At 43.2% G+C, this 19,703-nt stretch overlaps 1 protein-coding gene across 1 annotated transcript in view; it reads left to right on the plus strand.

The window, feature by feature from the left end:
- The window catches only part of tet2 (tet methylcytosine dioxygenase 2), a 45,858-nt gene extending 26,877 nt beyond the window's left edge, over positions 1–18,981 (plus strand). The window contains exons 2-10 of the mRNA XM_066720652.1: positions 3,912–7,136; positions 8,636–8,726; positions 9,200–9,293; positions 9,706–9,914; positions 11,593–11,743; positions 12,783–12,872; positions 13,115–13,252; positions 13,627–13,981; positions 14,367–18,981. Coding sequence (XP_066576749.1) covers positions 3,956–7,136; positions 8,636–8,726; positions 9,200–9,293; positions 9,706–9,914; positions 11,593–11,743; positions 12,783–12,872; positions 13,115–13,252; positions 13,627–13,981; positions 14,367–15,754 — 5,697 coding nt within the window. The 5' untranslated portion in view covers positions 3,912–3,955 and the 3' untranslated portion in view covers positions 15,755–18,981. The remainder of the gene's footprint in view (positions 1–3,911; positions 7,137–8,635; positions 8,727–9,199; positions 9,294–9,705; positions 9,915–11,592; positions 11,744–12,782; positions 12,873–13,114; positions 13,253–13,626; positions 13,982–14,366) is intronic.
- The last annotated feature ends 722 nt before the right edge of the window (positions 18,982–19,703 follow it).

Raw genomic sequence — 19,703 nt, forward strand, 5'->3', positions numbered from 1 at the left:
GTCTATCATTTCAGTGTCAGGAGGTTCATTAAAAAAAAAAATGTCGCTTGTCAACATCCTAAGTATCACTTTGCTTCGGTAAAGTCCTGGAACAGGTGATGAATATGCAAGTAAACACAGTTAGAAATGCTCATAAGTCTTTAAAAAGACAGTTGATTATCATGATCTTGGCAAATGGATATTCAAGTGCGTATCTTCACCTATTGAACTATGTTATAACTACGTAAGATTTTAAGTATACTATTGAAACATATGTATTATTTTGTTTCAATACTTTTATAAACATCTTTGACTTAGTTTGATTTTCACTGCATGCTGTTTAATGAGGACATACTGTAAATATATATATATATATATATATATATATAAAACATTCACGTCTTTGCAAATGTACCTCCTACAACCGAATCACCTATGCAAATATAGTTACTAGAAATCTACGGAAATGTGGAAGCTGTTATACACAAATGTATGCAAATGTCAAAATAGTTCAAAACTCAAAACAAATAAAAAGGTTAAAAGGCTTTTAGCTCGTGCAATTGAACTGCCTTTTGTTTCGCAGGAAGTATTTTATACATATTTTAGCTAAAAGTTTCCATGGGAACACATTGTTATCCTTAAGGAAAATTAGTTTTTGTTTTTTAATATAATGGTACACGGAGATTACATGTCATTAACTAAATGTTTTCCTTTTGAACAGCACATTAGTCTGCACATTCTTTAAAATAAATAAATAAATAAAGTACTGTAATTTGAGGTGAATAGAAACGCGGTGATGAATGGAAAAACAATTATATTTCCCATAACCGTTCCTAGAATTGCGGCTCCATTCACGATAAACGATGTCGATATAATTTCGTAGTCAATAAAGATAAACAAGAGCTCAGCGGGCATGTGAAGCACGTAGTGCACAAAATGGGCAGCAGAAAGATGCTGGATTGGAAAATGGAAATCCCAAAGTTTTGTGTTCAATTCTTCCTGGTTTCTCACCCTGCTCAGATTAAAAACTTAATTCATAAGTAATGTTGCCACAGCCTTCAAAAAGAAAACTACGCTGGTGTGAAAGCTTGGTCACCAGAATTTGTTTAGATCTCAGTCTATGATCAATACCCATGTTATCCTTGTGATAATTACTTAGGATGTATTTTAATATGTGGCTGTTGCTTTAAACTCTCACCCATTCATCTTTGCCATGGATGATCATCGAACAAAAGTGACAATCTTGAAAACATTTTGACAAGGGTTTGACAAACTACCTCTCTGTCACCGAAGCTGCCCACCCCGGGGCATTAAAGTAAATATAAGAAGGTGTCATCCCCTTAAAGCAGATCCCTACTGAAGAAGAGAGACATAGGTTTAGGATGAGGAGAAAACATTCAGAGATTTTGGTGCATCCCTGTGATTATTGACAGGAAGTGCTGAAGAAGAGGGCATATCTCGTCAGCATTACGCAAGGTCTTACTTTAAAGAGCTTTAACACACTCCACGACTCCCACTTTAGTGAAAATATAGACTTTCATTTCCCCATGTTTACAAGAAATTGATCCAGATCAGCTCAAGTATTTCTCCTGGAGTGATAGAATTAATACATTCCAGATCACTGCTTTATTCGGCAAGAAGCTCCGCTCCATCGCACCTGTGATTTTACGTTTGACCTCCATGTCCTTCGTGATTCGCTGTTAATCTCCTAGTTACTCAAGGCCTGAAATGTCATCCACTGTATAATTTCCTTCTGTAAGTTTTGTCCGCGGTTCACAGGGACACTGTGATGCTGTTAGAGGACCCACTCTCCACCAGATCCCCGCGCGAGCTTTGTTCAGCGCAGCTCCCTCAATAGGATTAAGGATCTCTCAGTTTGTGCTCACAGCAGCTGAAGCGCCCCTAGTAACGGCGCTTTGCAGTAAACAGTGGCGGAGCCGGCCGGCTGGCGGCTGCGGAGGTTCGTCTGTATTGTGTCAAATTGCTGAGACTGCAAAAGATGTGCTTTAGCTTTTTAATGGGATAGTTACTTCAGTCTATTTAAAGACAGTTGCTAATGCTTTGATAGATAGAAGGGCAAGGCTGTGGATTAAAGAGGAAGAAGAGCTTGAGATCTTTCTGCTCCTGGTTATTGTTTTTAATACACACATGCACACACCCATCAGTTTTGAACAGCCCTTCAAATAGAAAAAGGGTACATTTTTAAACCCTTGTGTAGTCAGTTAATTAAGGTTAGTCAAAACTGTCTGTCTGTTATTCGCTTATTACCTTTTCCAGCATAATGAAAAGCTCGAAATCTCACAGCTCCAAATGAGATCAGAGAGAGCATATCTTTTTTCTTCAGTATAGAGATTTCTAGTTTACAATAATGATAGAGTGAATTCCAAAGGAAATGAGAAATGAAAACACTACAGACGATTTAAGCCTGAATTTTACCCAAAATAAAAATATAGAAAACGAAGTGGCAGAGTTTCTCATTGAAGTGTGTAAAGGTTAAGGTTATCAAATGCTTAAGACTGCCTTAATACCATGAGGACAAAGGCAGTTTTGCTTATATTCAACCCTTGTCCGTAATCCCACAGTCAGACAAAGAATACCGCAATCAAATTAACAAGATACATTTTTACGAGAAATGGCTGATTTTTTTTTTATGAGTGTCCTGAATAACTTTAAACCAGCCATGTGCAAGCAAGTGGACATTATTAAAAAAGCTAGATCCTATCAGGCTGTAAACTTTTTTAAATGGATTAAGAGAAAGTGTATGTTTTATTAACAATGACTAGGATGCTGAAATGTGCATACTTACTTCCTTATTTACTTACTTATTATAAGAAAACAGAACATTGAGTACTCAGATAGTGGGGGTTTGGCTTGGAAGGTTGTCTCCGATTTTAGCATCAGTGTATTCGCCTTTCCATTTACATTAATCCATCTATTCAGTAGCTTCCAAAGACAGAAGTCCCAGATAGTTTGATGAGCGACAAAAATGACAGTTTAGACAGTTTGTGATATGGTGGTGCTCTAAACAAACAATAACAATTGCAATAGACAAGATTTTCATGGTCATATCCATTTAATTAGATGGGCATTGTTTTAATTCCAGTCCCTGGCTTCAAACTAACATGCCTTCCTATATTAACGTATTCATGCTTTCCATTTCTTTGAATTACACTAACTTCTATTGACATCTATAAGCGTTGGCATGTCTGTATGTCAGAGTCAGACGAGAGAGGTTGTGGTTTGCTGCACAGCGCCAGTAGCCAAGTGTCCTTCGGTACCCCAAGCAGACCCTCTGCAGAGCTCACCTTATAAACCCCCATCAGCCCACTAGTGAGATAGCTGGGCCGGGTTCAACTCGCTGCCACTTTCATGTTGTAAATTAATATCTGCCCATGGCTAACCTCAGGCAACTGGGTCTATTTACAACCGCGGCTTGGTCTGATGCCAGAGTTAGTCATGAAAGGAGCGCAAAACACTAGTGGATTAACCACCTCCACTCTTCCCCACCCCCAGATTACTGTTTATGAAGGAAATTACTGATATCCTGTTTCCTACTGTCTGTGCGATAGTGACCACACATCACAGGTTCTTCATTAGCAGTGGTAACACACTGAGCTGACATTTAAACCATGGCTTCTTAAAAACTCATGAAGCTGTTTTCCCAATTATGTTTTGTCCTCTATCTCGATCTGCCACACGTTTTAATACATTGTTGCGTACTTTAAATAATTCTGACGTACACTGTCTAATACACGGAGGTACACCAAATAGATTTTTTTTTATTAAACATACAGAAACTGCAGACTGAATTTCTTATCAAGGAACTATATAGAGAGAGTGTTTTCCAAGCAAGAAATACATACATGTCATGTGTAGGATTGCCGAGTCCTGAATGGCCTAGATTAATAACCATTGCTTGCTTTGTCTTACAGGACGAACAGAGGGCAGCCTTGTGAATGGGCCCAGAGCAGGCCAGATGGAAACAGAAAAGGACAGTCATGTGGCGGATGAAAGACTGATATTAGCACAACCCAGCAATGTTCACCAGACCGAAAACTTGATCACAAAATTGCATAATGGTAACCAATTACCAGAAGTGCCTCCTCAACAAATCAATGGGGATACCAATTGGAACCATTTTAATACCAACCTGGGAGTTAACCCAATGAAGAGACACCAAGAGAATGGCTCCAGCCCCACTGTAACGCAGGACTTGGAACAAATGCAGCTAATTAAAAACGGAGGGATTAAACACAAATTTAATGAGCCATCGTCGCTGGGGCTTCATCAGTCCAAAAAAGCCCGTCTGGACGTGGAGGTGAATGGACAAGGAAAGGACCCAACTGAAGATAATGTGATCACCGGCTGGAGCCAAAAAGAGAACTTCGGGATGGACAGAAAACTGTGCAGCTTTCCAGACATTTCAGAGGCTTCCGAGTGTGACGTCGCACGGACCCCTGGTGTCCACACGCACAAGGAGAAGAAACTGGACAACAAAAACTGTAACTTCTCCAATGGGGACATGTTCTCTAACTCCAGGAACAAGCAAGTGCCAATTCCTAATGGTGCTACGGTTACTGCTTCTCCCGTGGAAGACATACCCGGTGATCTGCTGGAGAAAACGTTGTCTCAGTATTACCCAGACCATGTGTCCATTGCAATGCAGAACAATGCATCTGAAGAACATGCAATCAGGAGCCCAGCTGTAAGTGACTTTTCCGAGCAGGCCAGGGATTCCCCATCACATACCTCAGGTTTGCCCATTTCACCCCCGAACTCTGCCTCTGTACGGCCAGATACGATATCCCCAGAATCCCATACCAACAGCAGTTACAACTCACCATTTGGCATGGATGGGTACCCCACTGAGTTCCAAGCAAAGCACCACCAGCAGCAACATCAACAACAGCAGCCTTACCCTCTCCAAGATGATCCAGCTGAAGTCGAGCAACACTCACAGGGCCAGGAGGGGCAGGTCCCCGGGACTGTCACAGCTGCAAGACCAGGAAGCAACTTACCAGATCAGAACAACACCGAGTGCTTAAGTCAAGACTTCAGTCCAGAACCCTACCTTTCCATGGTGGAACCTAGCATCCTTCTGGAGGAGGTAGCGGAGAAGGAAGCTGACAGGTTCTCCCCCTTTACAGATAAAGCTCTAGAAAGGACAATGAAAAATGAGGACACAGAAAGCGGGCATCTGTCGCGGGGCATGAGTCCCCACTTGCAGCCTCAGAAAAGCCAACAAGGGCAGCCCTACATGACACACCTAGACCACAGCAATGCAGCCGAAAGGAGCGGTTTCCTGGGCTCACCTGGCTCTCGCCAACTGAGGCAGGCAGTCCATCCACAGCTGACTGACGACGCACAGATGGCTAGCACTGACACGAAACATCAGCCCCCCTACCGGAGCCAGCAGGATCAGAAATCTCTCCGGTACCTACTGGCCCGTCAAATGCGAAGTGGTGAAACGGACAATGACATCCCCTTTAAAGGAGGGTCGGAGATGTTGCAGCACGTGGGCTCCTATCCCGAGTTGAACTGGATCGATCTGAATTCCCCCCAGCCTCAGCAGCAGATGTGGAAAGATTTCAGCCCGCAGCAAAAGCAGCAAACATCAATGCAGAGTCAAGGGCAAAGGCAGGATCCTGATGCCTTACAGGGATTTCAGATGCAGAGTTTCAGTCAGACAGAGCAACGTGAGAAACAGATTCCCGATGCCTACAAACCAGATGAAACGCATGATCAAGCACAGCACCCCGCCACCTCCGAATGGCAGCGGCAGAATACTAACACCCCTCCTGGTCTACAGGTACAGTCTCAGATGCAAGCCCACAAACTGCAGCACATTTCCTCACAAAGTAGTCTTTCCCAGCAGCAGGTACAGCATCCTTTCCACTCCCAAATACACCCAGAGCACTTATGTGAGAGCACACAACAAGACATAGAGCACATTCTATCATCAGACTTTTTGCAGCAGCCACAGCAGCCACAACAGCAGGCCCCATCTGAAGAGCAGCAGGTACTTAACGCACTTCAGCCGCAGCCGGCGCAAGACCCGCAGGGTGGTGCAGGCACGGCTCAGCCGCAAGATCCCTCTCAGAGACATTTTGACTCTTTGAACAGGTTGAAGCTTGAGGAGTTCATTAGTTTAGAGAAACAGCTCAAGTCCTCCAACTGTAAGTCCCAGCCTGTGCAACAGCAGGAGCAGCAGCAGACACTATCAAATCCAACTGGCAAGAACACCCCCAGGTTCTTAGATTCCTCCATGCCCAAAGCACAGCCTCTGCAAAATGACACGGCGCACTTTGCACACAGGACAGCCGACGGCACAGTGAACCAATTCAAAAAAGCAACGGAGATGCGTCAGCTGCAGTACTCTCCAAACCCCGCTACCCAAAAGCAATACTTACAGCCGCATCACAGCCAAGAACCGCTGAACCACACGAACTTCCCGCCACCAACACAGCAACAACCTCAACTACCACAAGGTGCTTTAAACCAACACATGGGACACATGACTGCACAGATGTATCCTAAAACTGAATCGCAGGACTCGTGTGCACAGTCTCAGCAAGGGCAGCTCCAGCAACATCACCGAGAACTTCAGAAGCATGCAGCGCTGCGGCTACACCTGCTGCAGAAACAGGAGAAGCAGGCGTACCAGCAGAACTTAGAGGACTTCAAGAGCATTCTGCAGTCCATCAAAACCGAACACAAACCTCAGTGTGAACCTACGGTGCCTCAGCAAGTCACAAACTCACCCATGAACAAAACAATAAAGCTGGAGTTCCCGCAGATTAACTGCGACCAGTCTCGGCAGAAGAGCATTCTCGCCACCATGGAGCAGCAGCTGAAGCAGTACCAGCTCTCGCCTGTGTTTGAGAGGAAGTCACTGGTCATTAAGTCCCCCAAGCAGGTCAAGGTGGAGACGTCCGGCCCCGTGACCATACTGTCGACCAACGCCGACCTGGGAGGAGAGGACATGACCACAGCGCCCCAGAAGAAACCTTTCTCCGACTTCATGCCGACCAAGAAGACGGAGCCCAACCTCCACAACTTCATAGAGTCTCCAATGAAGCTCCTGGACACTCCCATCAAGAACTTGTTAGACACCCCTTTGAAGACTCAGTATGAGTTCCCATCGTGTCACTGTTTTGGTAAGAAGCTAACTCTTAACAATCTGTTTATTTCAACCACAGAGGAAGCACGAGAAAGGATCAAAATCCTCATAACAGACGATTTAGACCCTCCAGATTTAAGCTGTTCCATATTAAAGTGTCCTACTCTGGAATGAATAAGAATATAAACAAGTAATAAATTAGGCCAATGAAAAGCAGGTCCAGCATGGTTGTGTGGTCCTTAAACATTGTGTAGACACACACAAGTATAGAGTAATTGCTAAGGAGATTCTAGCAATTACAAATCTGCTTTACAATGTGTTTACTACACACTTATAGTGGTGTAAAATCAGTCCACAGCCCTGAATTTGAAGAATGTCGATTGCCGAGTCTAAGTGTTTCAGGCTGCTATTGTTCATTTGCTTCACGTATTGGAAGACCTTAATCATATTTCCCCGAAGACGTCTTTTGCTCAAGGCTAAAGAGCAGCAATTCCTTTAAACTGCTCTTTTTAACTGCGCATGAAAGCACACATAAAACGGATTGTAAATCTCAGTGAGAAACGTGATGAATGAAGAAGCCCCGCGCGGAATCGAAGCGTCCGACTCATTTTATTTTTCTGCACTTACCCGGACAGACCTTTAAATCCACTTCTCCCATGTAAATCTGTGACATAAAACTGTGACACGTATGTGGGCTGGTTGTTTCAGAATCATCTCCTTGTTCTAAGACGACCTCTGCCACAGAAAGTGTCTAAGAACGTGATAAAACATTAATTGCAGCTTTTTTTCAATACCAATCAAGGATGATAAGGCTGTTGTTTCAGTTTGAGTCACATTAACTTTCTGAGCAGGAAGGAGAGTATAATGGTACTGTACCAGGAATGGTATAGTATTTATATTAAGTTTTTTTTTATCCTGTAAAAAGACAATATTTTGCTTTTGTAGACATACAGATTTATAACCACACAATTTATTTAAACCCAAGTTATTACCACTTGCCACTTCTAGAGATTCGATTTATTTATCAGCGTTTTTACACTCACCTAAAGTGAGACTAATTCCAGACTGAGAGCTCAATTCAATAAATCCAGGATGTTTATTACCATCATAATGTTGGGGGTCATTAGCTTCTGTGAAGGCAAACACTAGATGTAACGTTATCTACCTACATTCCTCACTTCAGTTGTTCTGTCATCAATTTACTCCCAGTCTGGATATTGCAAAGACAGAGAATGTAAAATGTGCTGTAATTGAACTTTAGTACAGCTCTCTTTGTTGTGTACTGAACTGCAGTATCTGTAGCAAGTCACATTGTCAAATGAGTGTATTTATATGTGATGCACAGACTTATGTCAAGTGAACATTGAAATGGAGAAACACTAAATAGGGAAACACTAAAACATTTAATGATTTATTTATATTTTTAGGTACCAAAGGTTTAATTCTGATTCAAGTTGCAATATGTTTTTGTACACCACATTGTGATGGTTGTAAAAAAGGTTTCATTTTCACAGTTTTGTTTTGTTTTTGCCCCAGATCAAATCAGTGAAAAAGACGAAGGCCCGTACTACACTCACCTCGGAGCGGCTCCGAATGTCGCGAGCATCAGAGAAATCATGGAAAAGAGGTGACGTTTCCCCAACATGTCTGCATGGACAACTGTTGCACACCCAGATATGCAAATTATTTACTGGAAGGTTCTGCTTTGCCATGTCTGCCTGATCAGAAACAGCACATGCAAATAAGAGCACCCACAATCAGCAGAGTTCTCCAGTCTATCCCCAGTACTTCTGCACCTTCAACACATGCTATCAGATACAAGTGTGTTGGTGTCTGCTTCCTTTTGTGTTCAGTCTTTTTGTCCCATATTCCACCTCAGACGTGCTTATTTACTTAAAGCAAAGCAAAGCCTGGCTTAAACAAAGATCACTCAACGGCACTTTCAAGCAGATGCCAACAGCTCTGACTCCTGTGAGAGTGAGCTATTTAGGCAGATGTATATCTATTAGTATTATTATATTTTAAATACATAATGAGAAATATTTTGTGTTGTCTCTGTAGTTATGTTAATTTGTGTATTTTTATTTCTGTTTTTGCCAGGTTTGGCCAAACGGGCAAAGCTATCAGGATTGAGAAGGTGGTCTACACCGGGAAGGAGGGTAAAAGCATGCAGGGATGCCCCATTGCCAAATGGGTAAGATAGTGTTTACTCACCAGCCCATATTACTATTAGCTGCCACTATTGCAATGCTGCTCTTGTCCTGTGATTATTAAATATGTTGAAATATGTTGAAGTTAGTTATCGATTAGATCTGAGAAGAAAGCAGACACGTTTGGGATGTTTGGTAACCATTGCAAGGCTGAAGGGACAGACAGTAATGTGCTTAAGAAAAGTCAACTGGCATTTTGATAAGATGTTAAAATAGAGTTTAGAAACCTGCAAAAAGGACAAAGACAGAGTGAAGTAGGTAATTAATTTATTTGTGTGTTTTTTGAAGTGGTTATAATAAAACCTTTACATGTCTACGATCACTCACGAGGCTCCAGTTGAAACCTTGCCGTGTTCTCGTTGCCCTGAGCTGATGTCCTCTCCCTCCCTCTCCCAGGTGATCCGGCGGAGCGGCGTGGAGGAGAAGCTGCTGGTCCTGGTGCGAGAGCGAGCCGGGCATCACTGTGACACCGCCACCCTGGTGGTGCTCATCCTCATCTGGGAGGGCATCCACTCCAGCCTGGCAGACCGACTCTACTTGGAGCTGAGCAGCACGCTGAGGAAGCACGGTGCCCTGACCAACCGGCGATGTGCGCTCAATGAGGAGTAAGCACCCCCCGCCGCCCCCCAGCCTTGCACTAGTGCAGGTCACGTAGACCGGTTAGGCATCAAACGTCAGTGAAGACAATGTGAGGCTGAAGAAAATCTCTGTGTAAACGAGCCGATGCACGAAGCTTGGTGCTAAGCAGCAAAGCATCCATTTTGGAAAGTAATTGTGAACGTTGAAAATCGCGAAGCCTTCTAGTAACACCGTGTATTGTTGTGATCAGTATGGATGAGTATAATTTTCACTGAGCTCTTCGGAGATTAGCTGGCGTCTATTCAGTATCAGTTAAGACTGAAGGAAGTCTTGCCATCCCATAAATGCGCAGCGCGGCTCCAACCTCGAATGCGACGCTTCGAATTCAGCACGGCTACAACCAGGTAACAGAAAAGGTGCCACGGAGGAACGGCAGGCTCTACAGCACAGCACATCGAAAATAAATAGTGTATTGCAATTTTAAACACATTTTGTGCAAACCCTATTAATGAAAGTAGGGCAGTGAAGTCGTCTTAAAATCACATGCATGTGAAGAAGGATGACATTCCCAGAGCATCAGGTCAACGAGAGTTCGACTTGAAAGGCACGCCTGTCTTCGAAATGTTAATGAAGCCTTTCATGCACTCTCGCTGCCGTCTCTCGGGGCTTAATTTTCTTTAAATTCGACTGGAATTTATTACTAAGGAATTAATTATTAATAGGAAAGGTTGCTAAAAGTGTGGGGGGAAGAAAATAATCAAAACTTCCCATACTAATAAGCCGCTTTTTTTGTTTTTAATTTTTAGAATGAATTATACGATTCCATGCGGTTCAGATTGTTTTGTAAATGTTGCAGTTGGGTTGATGTCAGTGGGGAAAGTTTACCAGTGGGGTTCCTGTACAATCTGGTCCTAGAAGACGACTTTCAATTTGGATCTCCGTTTGTTTGGCTGTCGGCCAGAGCAAGTGACCACCTGTTGAGTTTAGCGGATTAATTACGGTGACATTTACTGGCATGTGTTGGCAGTCTCTCTGGCAGCTGTGCCACTCTCACACAGGGCAGGCACTGGAGTGTGGCACAGTGCACATGTAATGAGGTGTACGCAGTAAATTCACAGTGTGTAATTCACCATAATAAAATACTGATGCTGCTCTACCTGGACTGAATGGTCTCACTTGTCCAACACCAGGTAAAATGTACAGGGTACTGGGCTGGGGCACAATGCATTGCTCTCCTCTGTACCTGATGGATAAATTGACTTTTATGGTCACAGTGACTGAGTTGCTACTGTCCTTGATTGGCTCAAATGTGTGAAAGGGTGCAGTGACAACTTGTTGTGAAGGGCTCAACACCAAATAAAAAAAACAATTGGTTGATTGATTGATTGATTGACAGCTCCTGCAACCAAAGTTAGTTTCTGGTGTTTGGAGTCCTTGGAGTCTGCCTGTGTGGAGTTTGGTAACAATGTGGGTTTTCTCCAGGGTCTCCTGTCTCCTCCTCCATCCCAAAGACAGGCTTGGGTTGATTGGCTACTCTAAATGGCCCTGTAGTCGTGTGTGTGTGTGTATATCTTAGTGGTGTTGTAATAATTAGTGCCTCACACACAGACAGGTGGGTTTTTGCCATGTGGTTAAATAACTGTTCCAAATGTGATGTTTCTAGTACCTAACTTCACAATCCTTAATCTTCTATTCCCTGTCTAGGAGAACGTGTGCTTGTCAAGGACTGGATCCCGAGACCTGCGGAGCCTCCTTCTCCTTCGGGTGTTCTTGGAGTATGTACTACAACGGGTGTAAATTCGCCAGGAGTAAAATCCCTAGGAAATTCAAGCTTCTTGGGGATGACCATAGAGAGGTGAGCTTTTTTTCCCCCCCTGCTGGTTTTTGGACAGTGAACTTCGAAGGGCTGTCTGGCTCTTGAGCTAAGAGGGCTCAAAAACAAGCAACTTATTAAATCTGGAAAAAACGTATTCATAAATGTGCCGACGGCGCAATGCAAATAAAGTTGAAGGTAGATATCAGCAAAGTACTACAAACAGGAAACAGGACTGGAAACAACAAATACCAAAACAGTAACGGATGCGAAGAGGCATTATCTGTGGAGATAATCTAGTTTGTTTGTGTTGACTCATTTGTGTCCCCGATGTGGGCTGTTAAAGCGTCCCAAAATACTCTGATGTAAAGATGCAAGTGCAGAATTCAGCTCAAGGGCTGTAGTGGTACAATTACACAATGTTTCCGTTCCTGTGGAAGATGGTGTAACGTTTTGCTCACTAAAACCACAGAAGATGCAGTAGAACTGTGGTGGGCAACCTTGTAGGTCTGTTTAAATAAACTAACATCTCATTATCAAGGTTTAATTGGTTTGATTTAAGCAAATGATCACTAATGTATAGAATGCTCAGATGGAAAACAGGTCAAAAGAACACACACCCCCACAAGGGTTGTTCACTATTGTTCTAGAAAGCGAGAGACCTGAATGACACCCTTCTCAAAATATATTGATCTGAACCTAATGGCTTAACCTTGAAAGCCCACCACTTTACTGTTATTGTGTTTTCACTAATGGAAAAGTCCAAAACAAAAGGGAGAAATTAGATGTTTTGTTAAAAAGGGGGACAGGAAAAGACTGAGGACAAACAACGACAGACCTGTGTTGCTGATGCTTATTAATTGGAACCCTTCAAAGATAAAGGGGCTTGATGAGATTCTAGGGTTGATCTAAGATCACTACTAACAATGAATACATGACTACATGACATGGGCATTTACAACATCAACTCAGATGACAAGCCACCAGGATTTCTGATATTCAAGCTAAGGAATATCAGTGTATCCTTGTCTTGACCAATCACCCAAGACTGTGTCTAACAAAAAAATCATTTTGTATTCAGGAGGAAAATCTAGAGAAAAATCTACAGGATCTGGCAACTTTAATGGCACCTTCTTACAAACAGATGGCACCTGAGGCCTATGGGAACCAGGTAAAGAAATTAACAACAACAGCCGACGTATATGTACTGTGACTGTGCAGTATATTGATTGATTAAATATTGTCTTATATAATCGCACACTATTGTATTAGCTGTAAAATACATATCTTTGTGTCAAGATGTCAAGAGGGATCATCCAAATATGCAGTCCTGACTGAGCAACAGGCTCAGTGTGTTTCCACAATTAACGATTCATAATGTGTTTGTTTTTGTTCCAACTCCTTCTTCTGAAGGTCGAATATGAAAGCAGGGCGTTGGACTGTCGGCTGGGCACGAAGGAAGGTCGTCCTTTCTCTGGGGTGACGGCCTGTCTGGACTTCTGCGCGCACTCCCACCGGGACCTCCACAACATGCCAAGTGGCAGCACTTTGGTGAGGGCTGCATGGAGAACAGAGTTTCACTGAAACCGCCCCGGGGTTTCACACGTCTGAGTGATCGCGATCAATTAACTAACGCTAAGTCGGTTCACTTTGCTAGACAGGAATTTCCTATCAAAGGCGATGTGTTAGAAGTGGTAATCAATTCAGTGACCTGGAATTACACTGAGGCACAGTACGGATATTATATAGGTATACAGACCATATAGATTTAGGTGAAAAAAAAGAAAAAACTAAATGTTTTCTTCACAGCCAATGTCTTTTTGCAGACTTCACTTTCATGTCAGGGGAACTTTTATTGATTCCTTCTCAGCCTTCTCCACTCAATATCAACGAAACATTAACACATCTCTTTGTTGTCTGTGCAGGTATGCACTCTGACCAGAGAAGACAATCGAGAAATTGGGAAGATCCCGGAGGATGAGCAGCTCCATGTGCTGCCATTATACAAGGTCTCACCGACTGACGAGTTCGGGAGTGTGGAGGCGCAGCAGGAGAAGATAAAGACTGGTGCCATTCAGGTGCTCAGCTCCTTCCGGAGGAAAGTGCGCATGCTCGCCGAACCGGCCAAGACGTGTCGACAGAAGAAGCTGGAAGCCAAGAGAGCAGCGGCGAACAAGCCCTCCAACGCAGACACACCCAACTCCAAGGCAGAGAAGAACATTCAAGCGAGATTGAAGCAAAGCACTTATGAGAGCATGGGCAACAACACGTCCGGGACAGGTATGAGGTGTCTTTGTCTTTGAGTTATTGGGGCTGCAGCAGGTGTGCCATTCAGTAGTAGACTGAACTAAAATACTTGAGTCATTCTAAGGTGTTTATTGGCAATTTTTCACTGGGAGGGATGGGCCACCGGATTTTGCATGGACAGAAAAGGCAGAGAGGGAATAAGAAACTATGTACAAACTAGTATTGTCTTATTTCTGTAGCGTACATTTTTAATTGGAGGGGCTGGATTTGTAGAGGTAGATGTATCCATTCGCAGGCTTCTAACAACATGAGATGATGAATAAAATGAAATACGTTTCCTGAGAGGGGGAGAAAAGTTATTTATTTCATTACATGGGTCCAATGACTTCCCATTAACATTGTGTCACTCTTTTTCCAGGTCCCCACCCTGGCCTCCAGCAGCACCCTCTCCGCAGTCATCAGCAGAAGAATAACCCAAGTCATTACCCTGTATCGCATCCCATGCACCCATCCAGTTTCACCAGGTTTCCCAGCCCTGCAGATTCATTTCCTGGCACTTCGCAATCAGGCAGCCCCTACCAAGACTCCCCTACGTCCACGCATCCCTACTTGAGCCCTTTACGTGTCGCAAACCCTTACCTGAATGGGGCAAATCCTACAAACACTTACCCCGCCTCTTTAAACCCCAATAACCTTTACCCAGGATATCAATGCAATGGGAACATGCCCATCGATGGCTACCACCCCTACTACATGTCGAACCCAAAACACATAGACGTATATCGGCATCAAACCCCGGAGTCCCTCAACAAGATCAATCTGCCGCAGCTGTACTCTCAGCAGCAGTACAGCCCCCATCAGCACTATGGAGTCGGCTACCCGCCCCGGTATCCCGACCCCAGTATCCAGGTCAATGGCTATAGCAACTGCAATATGAGACCCAACATCCACCCCATGGGTCACTACCCATCCTTCGGTCCCAATGTTGGGGCCGACGCACAGTATTTGGAGGCCATTTCGCGGCCACCGTCAGCCCACCCGGGTCTGGACTGCACAGCTGTTGGCAAAGGAAACCAGTACGGCGGGTACCCCAGTCCATACGGGGTCCAGAACCCCTCGATGTTCAGTTCACCCCAGGACTCTTTCCACATGCAAATCAAACCAGAAATGAATCTGCACGGTGCTAACGGGATGGCGAGGGCGCTGCCACCTCCCGTCAATGAGCGCCCAACGAACCTCCCGCCGCTGGGGTATATGTTACCCAATGGCGGCGTCCAGGCAAGCCCCATCGCCCCGCCGGAGCCCGGGACGCCGAAACCCAAAGAGGACGTGTGGTCGGATAGCGAGCACAACTTTCTGGACCCGGACATCGGCGGCGTGGCGGTGGCGCCCAGCCATGGCTCCATCCTCATCGAGTGCGCCAAGCGGGAGCTGCATGCCACCACGCCGCTGAAGAACCCCAACCGCAACCACCCCACGCGCATCTCCCTCGTCTTCTACCAGCACAAGAGCATGAACGAGGCCAAGCACGGGCTGGCACTGTGGGAGGCCAAGATGGCGGAGAAGGCCCGGGAGAAGGAGGAGGAGTCGGAGAGGCAGGGCTCGGACAGCACGCCCCAGAAAAACAGCGGGGGCAAGAAGGCCAAGCGGGAGCACACCGAGGGGCAGGAGAAGGCTGAGCCGCCCTACAAACGCTTCATCCAGACCCTGACACAGAGGTCCATGTCCTGCACCACGAACTCCATCGTCAATACGTCTCCCTACGCCTTCACAAAGGTGACGGGGCCTTACAACAGGTATATTTAGGTTCATCTTCAGGTATTCAGTCTCAAAGTATCTACAACTACCGGCGCTACACTATGGAAAACAAAACAACGACCTCGTCACACCAGTGGCCACACGAGACCGAAAGCTCCTTCTGAAAAGTGCGTGGCTCTCTGGAAATAATGAACGGTGCTTCTATGCAATGGCTTAGACTCTACGCTAATACTGTAATCGTATTGGGAGACACAAAGATCACCCCTACCACTCTTTTTGGAGCTTTACTAACTCTGGTGTGAAGTTACGGCAGTATTTATTTATTTGTACTGTTACTTTTGCAAAATACATACTGTACTAATCCTGTGGTGCTTCATGTCCGACACATCAGGACGCTTAATACTGGAAAACAAGGTTTAATTTTGGTGAGGTTTCTTTTTTTACGACTATTAAATAGATTTATTTATCATGTAACTACAGATTACCTTGGCATACAACACTGACTTCTTGGGTTATTTAATTCATGGTGCTACGAAAAGAAGAGTGTCTTTAATATAAAAATTTCCATTTTAATGCCTTTGTATTCGATGACAATATCTGTTTGTATGTTACTTTTTAAGGCTTAATTCGAAAAGCAATGTAATTGTTTCGGGATGAAATTCGCTACATTGTAAATGTAGGCAAGTGGAAGAAATTGTCTTCATCGATTAAATTTGGTGGATTTTATAAAATACTAGTGTTTTTAAAGCACTTTGTGTATTTAAGTAATTTTTTGTAAAGGTGGAGGGATACCTTTAAATTCGACTAAACATCGAGATGCCAGAAGAGCATCAAAGTTTGTTTCTTGGATACTGTAGCAATACGATCGCTGATGGGCTATGAACACAACTGTAACACATTTAGATCGCAGTACACATTACTGGATGCAAACGGGATGTTGTTAACACAAAACATTTAACTCAAAACTGGTGCTTATCTTCTTACGTGTGCTGAACAACACAGATATTTGTCACTCAGAATCGTGTTGAGACGATTCTCAAGGTGCATTTTTAGAACCGCGATATTATCAACAGAAACCGACGACCAGCATGTTTGTTTTAGGGGTTTTCCGATTTCCTTTTTTCCTGTTTCGTAACAGTCAGCCGATGGTCTGTGCCGGATCTGCGTCATGTGACTGGTGTCATCAGCACCAGCGTGGCCCGAGCCCGGGAACGCCGCAGGAGCCCGGGCTTCGGACCCGGGGGCAGCCATGTGTAATTGTAATGGTTTCAAGGCAGCTGGTTTGCTGTGGGGTTCTCTGAATCATTGTAAAATAAGAAATGAAAAATAGCAACGTGAAAGACGTGTACAGTAAATTAAACTGATAACTTTTTTTGAATTTATGCTTTAGATTTTAGTACTGTAATATATATATATATATATATATATATATATATATATATATAAGAGGAAAAGTAAGATTTATCTGGGTTTGAGCTGATTTTAACTTCGAAATGGTGCTATTCGACCTGCTATAAACATGTGAAAATCTTAGCACAAGGTGAGAAGGCTACAGGATGGTGTCCTACTTGCCATATACCTCAGAACTAGTTTGGCAATAGGACGACACAATTGAGGCGTTTTACCATTTTATACACCATAATCAACAACAACATAATGACGAGAGAAAGAGAGAGAGAGAGAGAGAGAGAGAGAGAGAGAGAGAGTACATCGCTTCTTTTTCATACCGAATCTCTTAGCAAGTATAACTTGAAAATCAAGCTTTGGTTTTAAATCAAAATCAGGGATATTTCAGTTCGTGTTCTTCGTATGCCAACACTGCCTGTGTTATTGTCGACCCTTTTATTTTATTTCACCTTTCGTTTTATTTCCTCCGGGGATTTGGCTTTCTGATCCCCCCACTGTCTCTCTTTACCTGTATATTATTCAAAGCTAAAGTTAAGCTTGTAAGTAAGACATAAATATGGCTTCTTTTTTTGTTTTTGTGCTTACATTTTGTAGATTGTGTTTCAACTGTTAAGAAGTAAATTGAACGTATAGTATGCACTGAGCTGATTAAAGGGGAAAGTACGGCATTGACATTGACAGCAATGTATCTGCTTTTACTCAACAGAAAGATTAAGGCAGTTATGGTAGAAGATACACAACCCCCTTCCTGTGTACAAAAACGGCAACATTATTTATAACCACTAAACAATTACGTTTAATTTGTGAAAAACATGACACCCCATGTGATGATGTCAGAGGGCGGGGGGGTGTTGTATACAAGTCCAGTAAACGACACCTGTCTCTTACATTTACAACGTCCTTTGCTGAAGCACTTCTTTTGTTTGTTCGTTTGTTTGTTTTCTTTTTCAGAAAAATAAAAATTCGGGGGGGATAAAAACATTTTGAAGAAAGTTAAGATTGTAAAAATGTTTTAAATTATACCACAATGTATATAAAACACATTTTATTATGGAAGATTGAAGCATTCTGTTTTGTTTTTATACTATTTTTGTTTAGCTTTTTAAAATCCTTACTTGTGTTACATTTTTCTTTTGGTCTTTATCATTGTCCACATCTGACCCATGTTTTTTTTTTTTTTTTTTTTCTTTTTTTTTTTCGGAAACGAATACTGGATCAGGATTTCAGAACTAGTCAGTGGATTTACTGTTTCAGATGATCTCAAGGAATGTTAAATGTCAAAACCCAATCAAGACAACGATTTAGCCACTGTAACGGTCGCACGCAGCGAGATTGGTTCAAACGTTTTGTAAAGGACTTTGGATTTGTAAAATAGTGTAACTTCCGGTGTACAGGACCCGGCCTCAGTAGCAGGTGGCAATTGAGAAAGCGAGGGATGATGGGATGTTTCGGGGGATCAGCAGAGCCATACTTGAAGATGCTTCCAAGTGGTGTCAACATTACTTGAATGAATTTCTTAGCTTGACTGACACGGTCGCGCACAGCTCTCGTTAAGCTAGCAGTTAACGACGTACACACGTGTTGGCATTTAGCAGTTTAGACACTAAAGGTGAGGAATTATTTCTGTGTGTTATTTTTCTGCTTGTGTCCTTTATTTTTGTACCGCTTTCTTCCCTTGTTTCCATGATATTTGGTATGTTAAGAGAAAGAGAAAACAAAAGAAAAAACAACAACCAGGATGGTTCTAAATACTGTAAGTATTGTAATGTACTGAATGCAGATTATTTGAAAGCTGTTTATTATATCATTCCTGATATTGCTGAGATGTGGGTGTTTTTAATAAAATTTATATTTATTTAAAGCACTAACTGGGCGTTACGCAACTTCTCCTTTGTGTGGCTTCATGGGACGACTGTCAGGCCGTCCTCAGTGATGCGTGAGGTTTGAACACAGATGGTTGTACCGAGAGGCAGCGAGGATGATCCTGGACTCGACACACAAGGTTTACATCTCCTAGGCTTGAGGCGAAGGCTGTTATTTGTTCTCAAATGCACTTCGAATAGTCACAGATTTTCTTTTTTGTAGTCATCGTTTTTAGCTGCGGTTCATATCTTAATGAGAGGGTATAGCGGTATTGTGGATTGTAAAATGGATATAAATCATAAGACTCATTCTTTTGTCATTACAAAATTGTATAAATATTGTATCAATATGATGACATACAATTATGACATCACAAAATACACAAGTTACCTGAAGCAAAAGTGTTGAAATCCTGCTCTCTAGATCAAATCCCATTGCATATGAAGAGTTCAGATTCACATTATGTAGGGCACAACAACAACTGCTACACAACTGCTGACTTACACGACTGAACAGATCCCACCCAACAGCAGCACAGCAAGTATCAGCGTTTTTTACAGAGCGAACAATCGTGACGTCAGATTTCAGAGGGGCAGGAGTTCAATACCAACATTATTTTCATCATTTCAAAAGGCCTGAGCTTCAACTCGGTCACCTTGAGGGTAAAACAGCACTGAAAACAAAATCAAATACATATGTACTTATAGACATACACATTTCCTCCTAG

This window comes from Amia ocellicauda, chromosome 13 (genome assembly GCF_036373705.1).
Source record: "Amia ocellicauda isolate fAmiCal2 chromosome 13, fAmiCal2.hap1, whole genome shotgun sequence".
Classification (NCBI taxonomy): Eukaryota; Metazoa; Chordata; class Actinopteri; order Amiiformes; family Amiidae; genus Amia; species Amia ocellicauda.